Below are 16,294 nucleotides of genomic sequence, written 5' to 3'. Positions count from 1 at the left end.
GGTTGGGGGTGTGGTGTTGGGGTGTGGTGTCGTGGTGGGGTTGGGTGTAGTGCTGGGGTGGGGGGTGGGGTTCGGGGTGTGTTGTCGGGGTGGGGGGTGTGGGGTGGGTGGGGTGGTATTGGGGTGGGGGGTGTGGTGTTGGGTGGGGGTGAGGTTGGGTGCGTGGTGTTGGAGTGGGGGTGTGGGGTTGAGTGCGGTGTCGGGGTGGGGTTGGGGGTGTATTGTCGGGGGGGTTGGGGTTCGGGGTGTGTTGTCAGGGTGGGGGGTGTGGGGTGGGAGGTGTGGTATTGGGGTGGGGGGTGCGGTGTTGGGTTGGGGGTGGGGTTGGGTGCGTGGTGTTGGTGTGGGGTTGAGTGTGGTGTCGGGGTGGGGTTCGGGGTGTGTTGTCAGGGTGGGGGGTGTGGTATTGGGGTGGGGGGTGCGGTGTTGGGTTGGGGGTGCCCGGCCATTCCTTGCATCGCAGTGCCCTCTGTTGGCCGTGCATCACATGTGGACACACGTACTCTATGTAGAGGAGTCCGTTGGGCGGAGGGAGAGAGGAAGGGCCTCTCCCTCTATTCCAGATGCTAGGTTGCTATGTAGAGGTAGATTCTTAACAGGGAAGGGAATCGAGGGCTGTGGGCGATAGAGCAAGGAAGTGGTGCCCCGTGAGAGGAGAGTCGTAGGGAGACAGTACGGGGAAGGAAACGTTTGGTATACTTACCTTTATTGGTCACTGCATCCAGGATAATTTAGCATGGCCAGTCCACCCTAACCTGCACATCCCTGGGCACTATGGGACAATTTAGCACGGCCGATCCACCCTAACCTGCACATCCCTGGGCACTATGGGACAATTTAGCACGGCCGATCCACCCTAACCTGCACATCCCTGGGCACTATGGGACAATTTAGCACAGCCAATCCACCCTAACCTTCACATTCGTGGACCATGGGAAGAAACTGGAGCACCTGGAGGAAACCCACACAGACACGGGGAGAATGTGTAAACTCCACACAGACAGTCGCCCAAGGGTGGGATCGAACCCGGGTCCCTTGTGCAGGGAGGCTGCAGTGCTAACCACTGAGCCACTGTGCCTCGGCTCGGAAAGGCAAGTGTCCCAAATGCCTTCTGTGCTGCTTATCCCACCTAATGGGTCCGGCGGGCCTGCGTTCGGCTGTCCCCCTGATCCACGGTGCGTCCCACGGTCCTACTATCTATCCCGTAATCCCTCGAGTTCTCCCAAAACCTTGAGCTTCTGCCTTACAGATCGTCAACTACGTGGGCCCGGCCAGGATCCGGATTTGTCTGGTGACCAAAAAGGAGCCGTACAAACCTCACCCCCACGACCTGGTGGGAAAGGATTGCAAAGATGGCTACTATGAGGCAGACCTGCCTGAGAGGAGTGTCCACAGGTCAGTGCCCAGTGGGGTCAGGGGTGGCGGTGGTCTGTGGGCACATGTCAGCCTATCTCTGCCAACCTCTCTGTCTGTGTCTGTCTTTCCAGCTTCCAGAATCTGGGCATCCAGTGTGTGAAGAAGCGAGAGGTGGCGATGGCCATTCAGAGTCGGATCAACAAGAACGTCAATCCTTTCAACAGTGAGTGGCTCGGGACGGGCAGGGCCCTGGTTAGACTCTGGGGGTGGGCACTGCAGATGGTGCACACCCACACTGGGGTGGGGGCTCCAGGTGGTTTTGACATGGAGGAACGGCTGACCAGGCTTCAATTCGGGATGTGTGTGGGCGGTGTTGTGCGTGGGTGTGTGGGCGGGGGTTGTGTGTGTCGGTGTGTGAGGGTGTGAGGGTGTGGTGATGTCTGTGTGTCAGGGGTGTGTGTGTGTCTGTGTGTGGGTGTGGGTAGTGGGGGTGTGTGGGTGTGGACGAGGTTAGTGGGTGGGTGGGTGGGTGTGTGTGTGAGTGAGTGTGGGCAGGGGTACTGGGAGTGTGTGTGTGTGTGGGCGGGGGTGGTATGTGTGTGCGCACGCGCGCAGGGGTAGTGGGGTGTGTGTGTGTGGACGAGGGTAGTGGGTGGGTGGGGCTGTGTGTGTGGGTGGGCAGGGGTAGTGGGGGATGTGTGTGTGGGGGCAGGGGTAGTGGGGGTGTGAGTGTGTGTGTGTGTGTGTGTGGATGAGGGTGTGAATGTGTATGTACGTGAGCGAGTGTCTGTCTAGATTTGGAAGGAGTACCATTCCCCTCGCCTCCCCCCGCCTCCCCCCCGCCACCCCGCCTCCTCCATCCCCCCCCTCCTCCATCCCCCCCTTGCCTCCCCCGTGCCCCCTCGCCTCCCTGGACGGTATCGAGCTTCTCGAGTGTTGTTGAAGCTGCCCCCATGCAGGGGCAAGTGGGGAGTATTCCATTCCAGTTTGGTCTCTGCTCATTCAGAACGGGGGTGGGGAGAGGGGGAATGGGGTGCGTTGGTGGTGGGTGATGGTGGTGCACCGCTGATAATCTCCCCCTCTCCCACCCTCGTCTATTCCAGTCTCCCGGGAGGATCTGCTGAACGAGACCGAGGAGGATTTGAACGTGGTGCGGCTGTGTTTCCAGGTCTTTCTGCCCAACAAGCTGGGGGTCTGCAATGTGCCCCTCCCACCAGTGGTCTCCAACCCCATCTACGACAACAGTGAGTAGGGGGATCGCTGTGGCAATGGAGACCACCTCCCAGCCCAGCTCCCATCGTCATGGGAGTGTTTGATGGGGATAGTGTAGAGGAGCTTTACTCTGTATCTAACCCCGTGCTGTCCCTGTCCTGGGGAGTGTTTGATGGGGGAACAGTGTAGAGGGAGCTTTACCCTGTATCTAACCCCGTGCTGTCCCTGTCCTGGGGAGTGTTTGATGGGGGACACTGTAGAGGGAGCTTTACTCTGTATCTAACCCGTGCTGTCCCTGTGCTGGGGAATGTTTGATGGGGGACAATGTAGAGGGAGCTTTATTCTGTATGTAACCCCGTGCTGTCCCTGTCCTGGGAGTGTTTGATGGGGGATAGTGTAGAGGGAGCTTTACTCTGTATCTAACCCATGCTGTTCCTGTCCTGGGAGTGTTTGATGGGGGGAACAGTGTAGAGCGAGCTTTACTCTGTATCTAACCCTGTGCTGCCCCTGTCCTGGGGAGTGTTTGATGGGGGGACAGTGTAGAGCGAGCTTTACTCTGTATCTAACCCCGTGCTGTCCCTGTCCTGAGAGTGTTTGATGGGGGACCGTGTAGAGGGAGCTTTACTCTGTATCTAACCCCGTGCTGTCCCTGTCCTGGGAGTGTTTGATGGGGGATAGTGTAGAGGGAGCTTTACTCTGTATCTAACCCATGCTGTTCCTGTCCTGGGGAGTGTTTGATGGGGGGAACAGTGTAGAGCGAGCTTTACTCTGTATCTAACCCCGTGCTGTCCCTGTCCTGAGAGTGTTTGATGGGGGACCGTGTAGAGGGAGCTTTACTCTGTATCTAACCCCGTGCTGTCCCTGTCCCTGGGAGGGTTTGATGGGGGACAGTGTAGAGGGAGCTTTACTCTGTATCTAACCACGTGCTGTCCCTGTCCTGGGGAGTGTTTGAGTGTTGGGGAAGTTTCTGCCGTGCCTATCTGCCCCCCCCCCACTCCCGGTATTATGAAGACTGTGCCTTGTTGTCTTTTCCAGGAGCCCCCAACACGGCCGAGCTGAAGATCTGTCGGGTGAACAAGAATTCTGGGAGCTGTCAGGGGGGAGAGGAGATATTCCTGCTGTGTGACAAGGTCCAGAAAGGTAACCAGGGGGAGGGGGTGGGGGGAGCCAGAGCAGTGGGGGGGGGAGGGGGATGGTGCTGAGCGAACCCTGTCGGCCATTTTATCCTCCTCCCTCTTTCTTTCTCTCTCTCTCTCAGAGGACATCGAGGTGAGGTTCTTCACCAACGACTGGGAGGGGAAAGGCTCTTTCTCCCAGGCTGACGTCCACCGCCAAGTCGCCATAGTCTTCAAGACCCCCCCGTACAAGGACGTGACCCTGAGCGAGCCGGTCACTGTCCACATGCAGCTGCGTCGCCCCTCCGACAAAGAGGTCAGCGACGCCATGGAGTTCCAGTACCTTCCCGATGACAAAGGTGAGGCGGGAGGCGTCCGCGCGCACCGACCTCCCGCACGGGACCTCCCTTGGCCGTTGTTTTTTTTATCCCCCTTCTGTGACGATGCAGGAGGCTGTCCTGTCCAGCTCGGGCCTACACGTGACTCCAGTCCCGCAGCCTGGGCGATTGAGGGCAGTGTTTGCGGCCGTTCCGACACAGTCGGGACCCTGGGGCGCGCACCACCTTAAACATCCGGGGTGTGGCACAGCCCCGGGGAGGGGTGGTGAATTGGATGGCACTGTCGACGGGCCAGCAGAAGTCCAATGGGTTGAATAGCCTCCTCCTGCGGACACTGGGCCGTTCTGTGGCTCTCTGGGGGTGGGGACGGGGGGGAGGGATTTGGGAACAAAGCGTGGGGACTTCCCCCTGCCTTGGGGGAGGAAGGAGAATATAAACAGATCGGGCACCTCACAAGGTGATGGGCTTTGGGGGAAGGAACTGCACGGTGGCTCAGTGGTTAGCACTGCTGCCTCACAGCGCCAGGGACCCGGGTTCGATTCCAGCCTCGGGCGACTGTCTGTGTGGAGTTTGCACGTTCTCCCCGAGTCTGCGTGGGGTTTCCTCCGGGTGCTCCGGTTTCCTCCCACAGTCCAAATATCTGCAGGTTAGGGTGGATTGGCCGTGCTAAATTGTCCCATAGTGCCCAGGGATGTGCAGGTTAGGGTGGATTGGCCGTGCTAAATTGTCCCATAGTGCCCAGGATGTGCAGGTTAGGGTGGATTGGCCGTGCTAAATTGGCCCATAGTGCCCAGGGATGTGCAGGTTAGGGTGGATTGGCCGTGCTAAATTGTCCCATAGTGCCCAGGGATGTGCAGGTTAGGGTGGATTGGCCGTGCTAAATTGTCCCATAGTGTCCAGGGATGTGCAGGTTAGGGTGGGTTGGCCGTGCTAAATTGCCCCATAGTGCCCAGGGATGTGCAGGTTAGGGTGGATTAGTCAGGTGTGATAATAGGGTTGGGGAATGGGGTCTGAGTGGGTTACTCTTCGGAGGGTTGGTGTGGAATTGTTCGGCAGAAGGGCTTGTTCCACCTTGTTGGCATTCCATGAAAGACGAGGGAATACTCTGAGTGGTGGGACACTGACAAACTCTGCGGAACCTCAGGGGCAGCTTGTCCCCAGATCCCAGATCGTGGCAGTGATGAGTCAGTGGCTCTGGGGAGTGGGGAAGGGAAGGGGAATGGAGTTTGGAAATATGTCAACGCCATTGGTGAGGCCATACGTTCAATTCTGGTCTCCCTACTGTCGGAAGGATGTTGTGAAACTTGTTAGGGTTCAGAAAAGATTCACAAGGAGTTTGAGCTACAGGGAGAGGCTGAACAGGCTGGGGCTGTTTTCCCTGGAGCGTCGGAGGCTGAGGGGTGACCTTATAGAGGTTTACAAAATCATGAGGGGCATGGATAGGGTGAATAGCCACAGTGCCCCCATGGTGGTGTGAGTCCAAAACTAGAGGGGCATGGGTTTAAGATTGTGAGCGTGAAGGGTTAAAAAAGAGAGATTTTCACACAGAGGGTGGTGCGTGTATGAAATGAGTTGCCAGAGGAAGTGGTGGAGGCTGGTACAATTTAAAAGGCATCTGGATGGGGAATTGAATAGGAAGGGTTTAGAGGGATATGGGCCGGCAAGTGGGACTAGAGTAGGTTGAGATATCTGGTACGTGTTGTGCTGTACATCTCTCTAACTGTGGAACAGGTAGCATAATTCTCCTCTCTCTCTCTCTCTCATGATTTTAATGGTGTGGTTAAGAAGACATAAGGGACTCTTGCCTTTATCCGTCTCGGCCTAGATTCTAAGCGCGGGGAGGTTTAGTCGGAGCCGTACAGGCCTGTGGTTTGGGGCCCACCGGGAGTACCTTATGGAATTCTGGTCACCATGCTCCAGGAAGGACTCTGCAAGAGGAGGTCCATGGGAGTGCTGCCTGGGCTGAGGAGAGGCTGGATAGGCGCGGATTGCTTACTTTGGACGGGAGGAGGTTGAAAGGGGGCCTGCTCGAGGATGGTGAGGTGTGGGGCAGACAGACAGCGGGGATAGGGAGCAGCTTGATCCCTCAGTTCAAGGGTTAACCGCAAAAGGGGCATCGTTTCAGATGGAGGTGGGGATGGGGCTGCAGGGAGGTAAGGAGGTGGCACGGCCTGGTAGGAGAGTTGAGGCTCTGACAACCTCGCGAAAATGATTATTTAAAATGCCAGAACATTCCCAGGTTTCGGGGGGGCAGGTGGGACACAGAGTATAATTTTAGCGACGCAAACTCTGTCAGCTTCTCCTGAACTATGTGATTCGAGGAAGGTTTCAATTGCAGGAACCCTATTAGGCTTGGCTGGGGCGATGCCTCCCACAGTCGAACAGTTTGGCATGGCGCCCCTCTGAGTTTTTATATGTCGAATCGATTTATACTGTGCTACCCCAGACCGCAGGGGCCTGTTCCAAATATAATTCCTCTCTCTCAATCTCTCTCTTTTTTTTTATTTAAAAACAATGAAAACGGCAGATCCCTACGGCACCCAGGAGAAACGGCGGAAGACCCACCTCGAGTTTATGAACATGCTGCACAAATGTAACATGCCAGGTGAGCGCTCCCACGTTATCTGTCCCCCCGTCTCCTGTCCTCCCATCTGTGAGTGACTGCAGCTCCCACGGTCTCTTCTGTGGGCGTGTCAGAGAGGGATTCGACACCAGATCACCACCCCCCCCCCCCCCCCCCCCCCCCCCAGTGAACGGCTGCGTGTTGCTGTGTCAGTCTGCCCCATGATGGGCGCACCTTCCCGGGTCGTCAAACCCTGCTGCAGAGTTTGACCCTGAAACCTCTGGTTCAGAGGCAGGGACATTACCGCTGACCCACAAGAGTGCTTTCTGTTTGTTCTATCCCTCTCTTTCCTTCACTCTTCCCCGCTCCCCACTATCTTTCCTCCTTTCTCTCTCCTTCTTTCCCCCTCCCCCCTTTCTCAGACACTCTTGCCCATCACTACTCGCTCTCATACCCCTCCTTTTCCATCTCTCGCTCTCTTCCCATCTCTCGCACTTTCCCCGTCTCGCTTGCTGTGTCTCTCTCGCTTTCCCTCCATCTCTGTCTTCTCTCGCTCTCACTGTACCTCTCTCTCTCTGCCTTCTCTCTCGCTGTACCTCCCTCCCTCTGCCTTCTCTCTCGCTGTACCTCCCTCCCTCTGCCTTCTCTCTCGCTGTACCTCCCTCCCTCTGCCTTCTCTCTCGCTGTACCTCCCTCCCTCTGCCTTCTCTCTCGCTGTACCTCCCTCCCTCTGCCTTCTCTCTCGCTGTACCTCTCTCCCTCTGCCTTCTCTCTCGCTGTACCTCCCTCCCTCTGCCTTCTCTCTCGCTGTACCTCCCTCCCTCTGCCTTCTCTCTCGCTGTACCTCCCTCCCTCTGCCTTCTCTCTCGCTGTACCTCTCTCCCTCTGCCTTCTCTCTCGCTGTACCTCCCTCCCTCTGCCTTCTCTCTCGCTGTACCTCCCTCCCTCTGCCTTCTCTCTCGCTGTACCTTCCACCCTCTGCCTTCTCTCTCGCTGTACCTCCCTCCCTCTGCCTTCTCTCTCGCTGTACCTCCCTCCCTCTGCCTTCTCTCTCGCTGTACCTCCCTCCCTCTGCCTTCTCTCTCGCTGTACCTCTCTCCCTCTGCCTTCTCTCTCGCTGTACCTCTCTCCCTCTGCCTTCTCTCTCGCTGTACCTCCCTCCCTCTGCCTTCTCTCTCGCTGTACCTCCCTCCCTCTGCCTTCTCTCTCGCTGTACCTCCCTCCCTCTGCCTTCTCTCTCGCTGTACCTCTCTCCCTCTGCCTTCTCTCTCACTGTACCTCCCTCCCTCTGCCTTCTCTCTCGCTGTACCTCCCTCCCTCTGCCTTCTCTCTCGCTGTACCTCCCTCCCTCTGCCTTCTCTCTCGCTGTACCTCCCTCCCTCTGCCTTCTCTCTCGCTGTACCTCCCTCCCTCTGCCTTCTCTCTCGCTGTACCTCCCTCCCTCTGCCTTCTCTCTCGCTGTACCTCCCTCCCTCTGCCTTCTCTCTCGCTGTACCTTCCACCCTCTGCCTTCTCTCTCGCTGTACCTCCCTCCCTCTGCCTTCTCTCTCGCTGTACCTCCCTCCCTCTGCCTTCTCTCTCGCTGTACCTTCCACCCTCTGCCTTCTCTCTCGCTGTACCTCCCTCCCTCTGCCTTCTCTCTCGCTGTACCTCTCTCCCTCTGCCTTCTCTCTCGCTGTACCTCCCTCCCTCTGCCTTCTCTCTCACTGTACCTCCCTCCCTCTGCCTTCTCTCTCGCTGTACCTCCCTCCCTCTGCCTTCTCTCTCGCTGTACCTCCCTCCCTCTGCCTTCTCTCTCGCTGTACCTCCCTCCCTCTGCCTTCTCTCTCGCTGTACCTTCCACCCTCTGCCTTCTCTCTCGCTGTACCTCCCTCCCTCTGCCTTCTCTCTCGCTGTACCTCCCTCCCTCTGCCTTCTCTCTCGCTGTACCTCCCTCCCTCTGCCTTCTCTCTCGCTGTACCTCCCTCCCTCTGCCTTCTCTCTCGCTGTACCTCCCTCCCTCTGCCTTCTCTCTCGCTGTACCTTCCACCCTCTGCCTTCTCTCTCGCTGTACCTCTCTCCCTCTGCTTTCACTCTCGCTGTACCTCCCTCCCTCTGCCTTCTCTCTCGCTGTACCTTTCTCCCTCTGCCTTCTCTCTCACTGTACCTCCCTCCCTCTGCCTTCTCTCTAGGTCCCTCCCTCCCTCTGCCTTCTCTCTCGCTGTCCCTCCTTCCCTCTGCCTTCTCTCTCGCTCTCTTTCCCCATCTCTCTCTCACTCTCCTCTTCTCCTTTCTTTCTCACTCCATCTCCTTGGCATGAGGTCAATTCCTGGAATGGCGGGACTACCTTACACTGAAAGACTGGAGCGACTGGGCTTGTATACCCTTCAGTTTAGAAGACTGAGAGGGGATCTGATTGAGACATATAAGATTATTAGAGGATTGGACACTCTGGAGGCTGGAAACATATTTCCGCTGATGGGCGAGTGCCGAACCAGAGGACGCAGCTTAAAAATACGGGGTAGACCATTTAGGACAGAGATGAGGAGAAACTTCTTCACCCAGAGAGTGGTGGATGTGTGGAATGCTCTGCCCCAGAGGGCAGTGGAGGCCCAGTCTCTGGAATCATTTAAGAAAGAGTTGGATAGAGCTCTCAAGGATAGTGGGATCAAGGATTATGGAGATAAGGCAGGAACAGGATACTGATTAAGGATGATCAGCCATGATCATATTGAATGGTGGTGCAGGCTCGAAGGGCAGAATGGCCTACTCCTGCACCTATTGTCTATTGTCCCTTGCATCTCCCTTCTCCCTGTCTTACTCTGCGTCCTGATCTATGATCTGTCATATGTATGTGGTACTCAGCAATCCAGGACAGAGAGTTGTGGATTCACATATCTTTCTGATTCTAACGAGGACTGTCTCTCTCTCTCTCTCTTTCTTCCACCCCCTCACCTCCAGGGGTACCTCCTGCCCTCAGACCCATCGCCATGGCCCATCGATCCGGGGGTGAAAGGGTGGCAAAGGCCAAACTCTGCGAGAACAACCAGAGAGGTGGGTAACCCAGGCTATCGGCCCCTGTAGGGGCATGGCGCGATCAGCGGGTCCTGAGACATTGGGTCGGGGGTGTGGGGTGCAGGAGGGAAGAGGGAGAGTGGTCAGGGATAGTGAGGGGGATGTGGGGTGTCTGGGGTGCGGGAGGGGAGAGGTGGAGACGGGAGTGAGATGGGGGCTGAAGGCGAGTGGGAGAGGGGGAACTGGAGGAGGATGTGGCTGCGGGCGGATGAGTGAAGGGGTGGGGGGTGAAGGAGCGGGTGAGGGGGGTGGGTGAAGGAGCGGGTGAGGGGGGTGGGTGAAGGAGCGGGTGAGGGGGGTGGGTGAAGGAGCGGGTGAGGGGGGTGGGTGAAGGAGCGGGTGAGGGGGGTGGGTGAAGGAGCGGGTGAGGGGGGTGGGTGAAGGAGCGGGTGAGGGGGTGGGTGAAGGATCGGGTGAGGGGGTGGGTGAAGGAGCGGGTGTGTGGGGGAAGCGAGGGAACGGGTGTGGGGGGTGAAGAATGAAGTTGCATGCGTGGGGGACAAGGGCCGTGGTGGGTGGCATGGGTGGTTGAGTTGGTGTTTCAGTGCCACAGCATCTCTCTCTCTCTCCCCCCTCGTTCCTGAGTTTCTGTTTCTTCTCAACCCCCTCCCCCCACCCCGTCCAGGTGGCAGTGCCCCTGACCTGCTGGGAGGGACCACACCAGCCAATGTGGGCTACCAGTCCTTGGACCGTTTCTCCGTGGGCCCCGTTGCTGTCTCCTCCTCTGGCCCTGCCCCCTCTGCCCAGCAGCCCTACTACGCACCCCTGGGTGGGGTGGGGTTGGACCCCCGGGTGGGGGGCCAGCAGCCCCACCCCTTTGGCTTCTTGGGCAAGGGCCCAGACGTGGCCAACGTGAGCAGCTCCTTCCCCACCATTGACGTCTCTGAGCTGTTCGGTGCCGCCTTCCAGCTGGGGCAGGGGGACGGGGCGGGGGCTGTGGGAGCCGGAGGGGCTCCAGTGGCCCCCGCCATGGGGCCCAGCCTGGCCAAGCCCGACCTGTACCTGGGGAGCGAGGGCCCCAATTCCATGGACCAGTTCCTGAGCGACACCAACCTGCTGGGCCAGGAGGGAGAGTGCGTCAGCCTGGGCTCCATCGACAACCTGGATTTCCGGGAACTGCTGAGGCAAGAGGCGGTCACCCAGCAACCCCAGCAGCCCCAGCAACATCAGCATCAGGCCCCAGCTCCCAGCAGGTCCCAGTTGCCTGATTTTGGCCTGGACGGGCTGACCAGCAGCCTACAGACAGCCACGCTGATGAACTACTCGCCTGATCTGCTGAAACTCATGACCAGCAGCCAGGAGGATGGGAAGGCCGAAGCCAGTGAGAACGCCCTGAACGGGGGCGACCTGGAATCCGCTGCCTTCCTGCCCGACCCCTCGGTGGAGGACCACTTCATGTCGATCTTCACCCACAGCTTCGACCTGATGAACTCGTCCGAGATTAACAAGATTTACGAGACGCAGTAGCTCGCCAGCACCTGGGCCAATACCCATCGCCTCCATTTTAAAGTTCTCATCGTAATGGTCGAGTCTACCTTCTCCAGTCACCCAAACTGCTCTTTCTGTCTGTCTCTCTTCGTCAGCTTCCCATTCTCCCCAGCCTCCTATCCTCTACCTCCCCTTTCCCATTCTCCCCAGCCTCCTATCCTCTACCTCCCCTTTCCCATTCTCCCCACCCTCCTATCCTCTACCTCCCCTTTCCCATTCTCCCCACCCTCCTATCCTCTACCTCCCCTTGCCCATTCTCCCCACCCTCCTATCCTCTACCTCCCCTTGCCCATTCTCCCCCCCCTTCCCCTTTCTTTCTATTGCTCCCCAAACTCTTGTCATTCCTTTTTCTCTGCCCACCTTCCCTTCCCTTTCTCCCTCCCTCTTTTTTTCTCTCCCTCCCTCACCTTCTCTCTCTCTCCCTCCCCTTTCTCTCTCTCCTTTTTCTTTCTCCCTCTCCTTTTTCTCTCTCTCTCCCTCTACTTCCCCTTTCTCTCTCTCCTGCCCCTTTTTCTCTCTCTCCCTCCCCCTCCCCTTTTTCTCTCTCTCCCTCCCCCTCCCCTTTTTCTCTCTCTCTCCCTCCCTTTTTTCCCTCCCCCTTTTTCTCTCTTACCCTCCCTATCTCATCCAGCCCTATTCCTACTGCTTCACCCCTCCTCCCCTCCCTTCTCTTTCCTTCTGCCTCTGATAGATCCCCCATTCAGGTCTGGGATCCATCCCCCAATTCCATCAATCCACCGGCAATGGCCGTGTCTTCAGCTGCCTGTAGTCCCAAGCTCTGGAATTCCATCCCTAAACCCCTCTCTTTTCTGTCTGCCTGGGCACATGTCTCTCTCTTTCTCTGCCTGCCATTTTGCAGACACGCCCCAAGGGTTTTTGGCAAAACCTCCCGGGTTGCTTGATAGCTGAAGGCACGCCCGCCCGTGGTGGAATGATGGGAATTGTGACTCCCCAAGAGAGGCCAACATTGCCGCAACTGAGGAAGATTTCCTTTCCTCTGCTTCAATCAACATTATAAACCTTGTAGATATGATAGGGACATTTTATTGTCAAGCTTGTATATTGCTTCACTGAATAGAGGTCAGCTTTTGTGGCCAGAGAGAGAGAGGGAAGTGCCTTTAAATGGTTTCACAATTGTCGATTGTAACCACCGCCAACACTTTTGATTTATACAGACCTATTTCTGACATCAAACACTTGTTTTGAACATGGGATTATAAATCCTTCATTAATTGATAATACGATTGCGAACTTAATAGCAAATTGGAGCAAGCCAGAGGGACCCAGTAGGCCAAGTCTTAAAATGGCGTAGGAGCTTGGTTGGAGCTATTCCCTCCTGGCTTCAATAGAGGCCTTTCCCTGGAGCACTGCACTCTGGGAAAGCTCTTGCCTCCATCTTGTTTTTGCGGAGAGTTCAGAAAAGATTTGCAAGCACGTCGCCATGTTTGGAGCTATAAGGAGAGGCTGAGTAGGCCGGGGATCTTTTCCCTGGAGCGTCAGAGCTGAGTCATAGAATCCCTTACAGGAGCAGGCCATTCGGCCCAACGGGTCCATCCCAACCAGACCCGTAACACTCCCCTGCTCCCCCCCCCCACACCCGCGCTTCTCTCCCCCCCCCCCCCCCCATCCATCCTGTAACTTTGTATTTCCCATGGCTAATCCACCTAGCCTGCACATCTCCAACATGATGGGGCAATTTAGCATAACCTGCACATCTTTAGATTGTGGGAGGAAACCGGAAGAAGCCTATGACCGTTCTAGAGAGGCAGGGCTAGGCTGAACAGCCAAGGTCTGTTTTCCCCAGGGTAGGGGAGTCCAAAATTAGGGGATATAGGTTCAAGGTGAAAGATACAGAATCTTAGTCTCTACCTGCGACTCCACTTTCAAGGAGCTACGAACCTGCACTCCAAGGTCTCTTTGTTCAGCAACACTCCCTAGGACCTTACCATTAAGTATATAAGTCCTGATAGCACTGATGATGTTCCCTAGCCAGGGAACGAAACGTTTGCAACTTCCAGCTCGGCAAACAGAACCACAACAATGTATAAGTCCTGCTAAGACTTACTTTCTCAAAAACGCAGCACCTTGAATTTTTCAGAATTAAACTCCTTCTGCCACTTCTCAGCCCATTTGCCCATCTGGTCAAGATAAAAGGGACCCAAGGGGCAACTTTTTCACACAGAGGGTGATGCGTGTGTGGAATGAGCTGCCAGAGGAAGTGGTGGAGGCTGGTACAATGACAGCATTTAAAAGGCATCTGGATGGGTATATGAATACGAATGGCTTAGAGGGATATGGGCCAAGTGCTGGCAAATGGGACTAGATGTCACTGGAGAGGAAAATGGAGGTGCAGCCATCCCAGAAGGCTGTGCATCAGCGAAAGCACTCTATTAAAACTGACCCTTCTCCCTCCTGACTGGAGTTATTGGGCAGATAGACTGACTGACAGTTTTGGGAGCACAGTCTAGATTAGAGTGGTGCTGGAAAAGCACAGCAGTTCAGGCAGCATCCGAGGAGCAGGAAAATCGAGGTTTCGGGTTTTGCTGGTTTCCAGCATCTGCAGTCATTGCCTTTACTGATATGAATAGGAAAGGTTTAGAGGGATATGCAAATGGAACGAGATTAATTTAGGATATCTGGTCAGCATAGATGAGTTGGAGCGAAGGGTCTGTTTCTGTGCTGTGCAGTACCACGAATTAATCATGGGAAGGATCAGACAGTCAATACCAAATCTAACTCTCTCAAGACTGGTAACAGGGCAATTTCAGGAGGGAAGGAAGAGCGAGCGAGCGAGGGCTAACCCCACACAGACCTGCCTAAGCTCTTCCCCCTCCCCCAGCCATAATCGTGGCTTTTATTTCCTAATTTTAAATTCACCTTACGGATTGTGGAACTGCTGGTGAGTCCAGCATTTATTACTCATCCCTAATTGCCCCACGAGATTACAGTGGGAGGGGGTGGGGGGGAGACGGGACACACTCTATGTTGATTGTCTCCCGTTTGAGGTGGGGAATTCCAGGATTCCGACCCCGTGTATCCACTGCCCTTCTCCTTTGGGTAGTTTAGGGTTGAGGAGTTAGAAGGTGCCGTCGAGAGAGCGTCAGGTGAATTTCTCCAGCGCCTCTTGCAGATGGTTGGCACCTCATCCACAATCAGGCAGCCTCTGTCACGGTCGGTATTGATCTTCTCGAGTGCCGTTGAAGTTGTCCCCATCCAGGTGATCGAGGAGACACTGCTGACTCATGCCTGATCGAGTGTGGACAGGCTCTGGGGAGTCAGGAGGTGAGCTACAGGATTCCGAGCTGCTGACCTGCTCTTGGAGTGATCGTCTCGGTTCAGTTCCTGGGCAGTGGTGACTCCCAGGCTGTTTGCTAGAGGGGATTTCCGTGACGGTCGAACCTCAAGGGGAGGTGATTCCAGGCGGTCGCTGCCTGGGGAGGTTTCTCGGGACCAGTAGGCAGTGACGGTGCAAACTCCCCAGCGACCACGGTGGGGAGAGACGCAACGCCTCTGTGAAACTGCACGGGCTGTTTGACCCGGGTCACCGCGTCCCCTGGACGATAACTCTTGTCACTTTCCTGAGGGATTCACGCGTGACCCTCCCGAACAGATTATAGCTAAGGCAGACACTCAGCCACCCACCTGGCACAGGAAGGGGCTTCGTTGTAAAGTGTCCCCTCCCACAGTTGAACAGCTATACAACAGCAACTGGGTTGAGGGGGTCCCGGGATGAAACGGAAACTCTTAATCCATTCCTGCTCTGCAAGTAACTCTAAATCGAGTTCGAGACAGACCAACTATTCTAGTTGTAGTTGCATAAGATCCCCAAACTGCAGTTGGTTCCTGCAAATAACCCTGTGGTTACGAGTTCATTAGTGGATGTCACAATGATGTAGTTTTTTTTTATTAAGTAAAATATGATTCTTTTAAATAAATAGTTAAAATTGAAATTTGGTGTCGTGTTTCTGTGGAATCATCTCGCCATTGAGGTGGTTCACTCACCTGGGACAGCAAGGGATGTGGGAAGGAGTAGATTACTGCAGAAGCCAGAAATCACAGAGTAGGGGGGTAAGATTAGATTAGATTACTTACAGTGTGGAAACAGGCCCTTCGGCCCAACAAGTCCACACCGACCCGCCGAAGCGCAACCCACCCATACCCCTACATATTACCCTTTACCTAACGCTACGGACAATTTAGCATGGCCAATTCACCTGACCCGCACATCTTTGGACTGTGGGAGGAAACCGGAGCACCCGGAGGAAACCCACGCAGACAGGGGAGAACGTGCAAACTCCACACAGTCAGTCGCCTGAGTCGGGAATTGAACCCAGGTCTCAGGCGCTGTGAGGCAGCAGTGCTAACCACTGTGCCACCGTGCCGCCCACTTTTTTTAAAACCCCTGGAACTGTTCATTATTGTATTTTCTCTGTGTGGAATCATGCAGTATGCAATTTAGATTAGATTACTTACAGTGTGGAAACAAGGGTAGAGAGCAAGCAAGCTCAAGTTTCGATGAATAGTCATCCAAGTGATTAGGAAGGGTGAATGTTGCAAAGAGGGCGAGCGGTGCGTAGAAGCAGAGATGCTTGCTGCAGTGAGACCCCACTCTACTCAAAGAGGGAGTTGAAAATGTGTTGCTGGAAAAGCGCAGCAGGTCAGGCAGCATCCAAGGAGCAGGAAATTCGACGTTTCGGGCATAAGCCCTTCATTCCTGTTCCTTGGATGCTGCCTGACCTGCTGCGCTTTTCCAGCAACACATTTTCAGCTCTGATCTCCAGCATCTGCAGACCTCACTGTCTCCTCAAAGAGGGAGTTATCTGGGTTCACCCCACCAATTCCTGGGATCTCACGGAGGTTCGCCTCATGGGGCAAGGTTGGGCCTGCCCTCCCCAGGACTTCAGAAGAATGTGATGTTATTGAAACATATCCTCAGGGGCTCCTGACAGATGCAGGAGCGGGAGAGATGAAGAATTAAAGTTGCAAAAATAAAAAGGGGTCTGAGGGAGACAAGGGATAGTTTCTTGGGGAGGGGGTGGGGGGGTCATTAATCGGTGGAATTTTCTATTCTGGGGAGCAGCAAAGGCTGCATCAGGGAATATAATCAAGGCAGGTTTTGATTAAGGGAGTCAAGGATTCCAGGGAGGGGGGGGGAATAGGAGGAAGGT

General features: G+C 55.7%; 1 protein-coding gene across 1 annotated transcript in view; it reads left to right on the top strand.

Annotated features, from left to right (window-relative positions):
• Positions 1 to 15,076, top strand: part of rela (v-rel avian reticuloendotheliosis viral oncogene homolog A) — a 33,693-nt gene extending 18,617 nt beyond the window's left edge. Inside the window, exons 4-11 of the mRNA XM_060855353.1 lie at positions 1,250 to 1,395; positions 1,488 to 1,579; positions 2,460 to 2,600; positions 3,604 to 3,708; positions 3,827 to 4,042; positions 6,549 to 6,626; positions 9,525 to 9,617; positions 10,264 to 15,076. Of these exons, the coding sequence (XP_060711336.1) occupies positions 1,250 to 1,395; positions 1,488 to 1,579; positions 2,460 to 2,600; positions 3,604 to 3,708; positions 3,827 to 4,042; positions 6,549 to 6,626; positions 9,525 to 9,617; positions 10,264 to 11,105 (1,713 nt within the window). The 3' untranslated portion in view covers positions 11,106 to 15,076. The remainder of the gene's footprint in view (positions 1 to 1,249; positions 1,396 to 1,487; positions 1,580 to 2,459; positions 2,601 to 3,603; positions 3,709 to 3,826; positions 4,043 to 6,548; positions 6,627 to 9,524; positions 9,618 to 10,263) is intronic.
• The last annotated feature ends 1,218 nt before the right edge of the window (positions 15,077 to 16,294 follow it).

Source organism: Hemiscyllium ocellatum, chromosome 46 (assembly GCF_020745735.1).
Source record: "Hemiscyllium ocellatum isolate sHemOce1 chromosome 46, sHemOce1.pat.X.cur, whole genome shotgun sequence".
Lineage (NCBI taxonomy): Eukaryota > Metazoa > Chordata > Chondrichthyes > Orectolobiformes > Hemiscylliidae > Hemiscyllium > Hemiscyllium ocellatum.
Note: the sequence above shows the minus strand (reverse complement) of the source record. Positions and strands in the feature narration are given on the sequence as shown.